The sequence below is a fragment of the Neomonachus schauinslandi genome, chromosome 1, assembly GCF_002201575.2.
Source record: "Neomonachus schauinslandi chromosome 1, ASM220157v2, whole genome shotgun sequence".
Lineage (NCBI taxonomy): Eukaryota > Metazoa > Chordata > Mammalia > Carnivora > Phocidae > Neomonachus > Neomonachus schauinslandi.
The window spans coordinates 191,551,902-191,556,289 of NC_058403.1; the positions used below are offsets into that span (position 1 = coordinate 191,551,902).

The window sequence follows — 4,388 nt, forward strand, 5'->3', positions numbered from 1 at the left end:
CCCCCCCCCCCCCCCCCAGGCATCAGACCCCTACCCTTTCTGATTCTGGCTCTGTCTCAGGTCGCTTTTTCTCCCTCTCTGCTCCCCTGTCTGTCTCCTTCCCTTCCTCCTGCCCCACCTACACCTAGGCCTCTCTGGAGAGGAGTGCATGCCCCAGAAAGGCCTCCTGGAGGTGAATCATCCTGCCCTGGTCCCCTCCAGCAAAGGTGCTCCTCCAGTTGCCTGAGAAAGAGCTTTCTCTGCCTTTTTAATTAGTCCCCAGTGCAACTGGCCAGCCCAGCTCAGAAATAAAAATGTGAATAAAGTTCGCCCTCCTCCCCAGAACATGTTTGTGGTTGGGCTTAAATTTGGGAGAGGGATTTCTTTACCCTGGTAGGTGCCCAGTGGAGAAAGTCCTCAGCTCAGCTTCTAGGACTTAGCTTTTCCCTCCCTTGCTTTCTCCTTGCCTCCCCTCATGGCATTAGATAGCAGGCCTGACAGATTGAGGGTTTTGTTTTGTTTTGTTTAAAGAGCTTTTCTAGGAAAACTACAGCATTTTTAGGAGTGTGGAGTTTTATAGGGCTGCCCATCAGGCCAATAGAGGGTGGCTCTGGATAGAAGAGAGGGCCACTCAGAAGTACCCAGAGAGACCAGCTTTGCAAGCCCTCACCAGCCTTCTGGGTCCACTCTTTCCTTCCCCTGGTGGGAAGCTTCTCCACAATAGTTAAAAAGACCCTTTTTTTCCTGCGGTTAAACACATGGCACTTTATGGCTGCTTTAAAATGAAGGGGTGAAACTTTTCTTAACTTTGGCAGCATTGAAAACCAGGGTCATTATTTTTTCACAGAACCCAAGGTAGGTGCCAGGAACTTTCTGGTCAGAGATTTCACTCTTCTGTATTTTGGGGTGAGGAAAAGGGAAGATAATCACAGAGTAAAATATAGAGGACTGGGAGGAGCCTTAGAACCCTCTAACCACACACCCTCATTTGTAAAGCTTGGGAAACTGAGGCCCTAGAGAACCACTTCATGGCCATGGGGGAAAATTGATGGATTGAGATACAAGTCCAGGCACGTTTTTATTAAACTCATGCATCACAGCTCAGGGGTTAAGGGCTATCGGTTTGGGAATTAAAGAAATCTAGATTAAGATCCAGTTCTGTTCCTTTCTGTGTATGAGCCTCAGTTTCCACATTTCCACATCTGTTGGATGGCCATGGCATGAACTATCACTTGGGGTTATGTGAGGACTAACTGGGATCATATAGGAGGTGGATCCATACGAAGTTACCAATGCTTGACTATCTCTGACCAGTAAAATAATAAGAGTTTCACATGGTTCAGTCAAAAGGGCTGAGTTTAGTGTCCGCCTAATTTAGTGAGTGCTCGATAAATCATAATTGTTAGACATTATGAAGTAGGGAACAGAGAAGTCAAAGATTATCTAGATAATTCCAGCTAACCTAGCTTCTCACTTAAGCATGTGGTGGTGTTGGGGAAGGATTAAACTCGGCAGATTTTTGCCTGTGGTGCCCAGAGGGAGTGTGGCCTCTCCTTTCTCAAGCCTCCCATTGCTGTCTCTCCCCACTGCAGCTGACCAAGGCCACATAATGGGCATGTCAGCCCCACTCTCTGTGGGAGCCCATAAAGCTTGCCCCTATCCTCACAGGGGGCACATCCCATTACTCTGAGCATACAGGGCCTCAGACCAGACGTGCCTCCAGGACAGAGATGTGCTTGACTCTTCTGGGCCCCATTGTGCCCATATTTGGTACTTCCATCCATGGAGGGGATTTCTTTGACTTCTCTCAGGAAGAGAAATGATCAGGGGCTTAGCAAGCAAGGAGAGAAGGTCACGGGATTTCCAAGTGGAAAGAGGGGGTTTTGGAGAGTTGGAAAAGCACCTTTAATATTAGAATGTCATTTAACATCTACATTTTTAAATAGTGAGTGAATTCTTTTTGTAGGTTTTATAACTTGAGCAGTGAGCTGCCCTTGGATCCTGGCAGATGAAGTTACATAGAAGACAGTTTTTCTCCAGGACAGTGGGGGTAGGGAGGAGGAAATTTGGACACTGTGCCAGGAAATCATATTAGAATCACCTTGGGGCATTAGCTTTTTATTTTCCTCAAAGGGGAGCAAAGGTTAAATACATTTGCAAAACCCTTCCACACATTAGCTGAGTGCCTGAAACTCTTTATGCCAGGGGAGTACATTTTGCCCCCCCCTTTTTAAAACCCCTTATGAATCCTTCTAGGATGAAGGGAGCTGTTCTGGGTGGAAGGAGCCTTCTAGCTCACCCCAGCCTCCAAGTTCCTGACAGTCCCCCTGCAGCTTGCCAGCACCACTCCGACTCTGCAGGGTGACTGGCACAGGGGCTGTGGGCAGTGGCAACTATAAATAGGCAGCCACCACCTCCCAGACTGCTGGGCACAGTGCTGTGAGGCCAAGGCCAGTGGGCGCTGCCACTGGGAGGCCACAGTGACCCAGTGAGAGCCCAGGACCAGCACCCAGATGCCATGGGCTCATCACTCTGGAGAAAGAGCAGATTCACTGATTGCATCCTGTATGCCAGACACTTTCATTGCATCCCCTCACTCTATCCTTATAACAGTATTGCGAGGTTCATACCATTACAGTTCCCCTTCCCAGATAGGAAGAGGAGGCTCTGAGAGGTGAAGCCAGTTGCCTGAATTCAGGGGCAGAGTTAGGACAAAACTCACATCCCCCTAGGTCTGGTGTGGGTGCTCTTATCTTAGGCAGTGTGGGGAAGGGTTAGGGATTGTGCAGGACCCAGGAGTGAGACTGCCTGAGATCCAGGCCTGGTTTCCCCACATTCTAGCTGTGTAGCCTGTGCAGGCCACTTACCCTCTCTGTGCCATGTGCCATCATCTAACCCATTATAATGTTATTTGGGAGGATTCAGTGAGATAAATAGTATAAAGGCTATGATGACAGTGCCTGGCACACCGCAGTAATAACAATGACTACGATTTGAACCCTGATCCCATCTGGGCTGGCCCCCCTCCCCACCTTCCTGCTTAGCAGCTGGGTGCCCACGGGCAAGTCACCAAGCACGAGCTTGGAGCCCAACTGCCTGGGTTCAAATCCTGGCACCCCTACGTTCCAGTGGCTGGGTAAGAACTCTATGGGCCTCACTTTTCCTCTCTGTGAAATGGGCATGATATTAGCACTACCCTCATAGGCTGGCTGAGGGGATTAATCCAGGTAATGAAGGCGAGGAATTGTGAATAATCTCTGCGATGAGCGTTCAAGACCTATTAGTTGCTGTAACATTTTCCTGGGAAAAAAGAAGCAACTGGAGTGGTCTTTTCCTGTTCCCATTTAAAAGCTGGCTGTTGCTCACCGTGATGTGTACTAATGAGGGGCTAAGAGCCTATTTATCTTGTAGACTTTTTAAAGAAGGCAACACCAGCCTTCTGGTAGCGCAGGATGAGGAGGAACTAGGCCGGGCCTGGCGGAGCTGGGGACCGCGGCTCCACGGGGAAGGGGGAGGGGAGCTTTGGGAACATACCTTCCACCAGCGTGCTCCTCCTCGAGTGGGTACACTGACTGTCCCATCTCCCCACAGACGGTGTACAACCTGGCCGATGTGGCCTGCAAGTGCCACGGGGTGTCGGGCTCGTGTAGCCTCAAGACGTGCTGGCTGCAGCTGGCCGACTTCCGCAAGGTGGGTGACGCCCTGAAGGAGAAGTACGACAGCGCGGCGGCCATGCGGCTCAACAGCCGGGGCAAGCTGGTGCAGGTCAACAGCCGCTTCAACTCGCCCACCACGCAGGACCTGGTCTACATCGACCCCAGCCCCGACTACTGCGTGCGCAACGAGAGCACGGGCTCGCTGGGCACGCAGGGCCGCCTGTGCAACAAGACGTCGGAGGGCATGGACGGCTGCGAGCTCATGTGCTGCGGCCGCGGCTACGACCAGTTCAAGACCGTGCAGACGGAGCGCTGCCACTGCAAGTTCCACTGGTGCTGCTACGTCAAGTGCAAGAAGTGCACGGAGATCGTGGACCAGTTTGTGTGCAAATAGCGGGCGCCCGCCGCCCGCCCGTCACCCAGCCCCGCCCCCAGGACCCACTTATTTATAGAAAGTACAGTGATTCTGGTTTTTCTCTTTTAATATTGTTTTATTCCCCCCCATCATTGCAACCGGAACCATTTTTTTTTTCTGTTCCCATCTAAGAACTCTGTGGTTTATTATTAATATTATAATTATTATTTGGCAATAACGGGGGGGGGAACCAAGACAGATATTTATTTTGTGCATCTTTGAAAAGGTAAGACAAGACTTCTTTTGATGGTATAGGATGAGGGGGGATTTACATGTACCCTTAGCTGTGTGCACATCTAGAAGGGAAAGGAAAGATGTTTTCTTTTTCTCAACTATGG

At 50.4% G+C, this 4,388-nt stretch overlaps 1 protein-coding gene across 2 annotated transcripts in view; it reads left to right on the forward strand.

The window, feature by feature from the left end:
- The window catches only part of WNT5A (Wnt family member 5A), a 16,949-nt gene extending 12,777 nt beyond the window's left edge, over nucleotides 1–4,172 (forward strand). For both annotated transcript variants that reach the window (XM_021695021.2, XM_044916824.1), the window contains exon 5: nucleotides 3,571–4,172. In XM_021695021.2, the coding sequence (XP_021550696.1) occupies nucleotides 3,571–4,029 (459 nt within the window). In that variant the 3' untranslated portion in view covers nucleotides 4,030–4,172. The remainder of the gene's footprint in view (nucleotides 1–3,570) is intronic.
- Nucleotides 4,173–4,388: the final 216 nt, after the last annotated feature.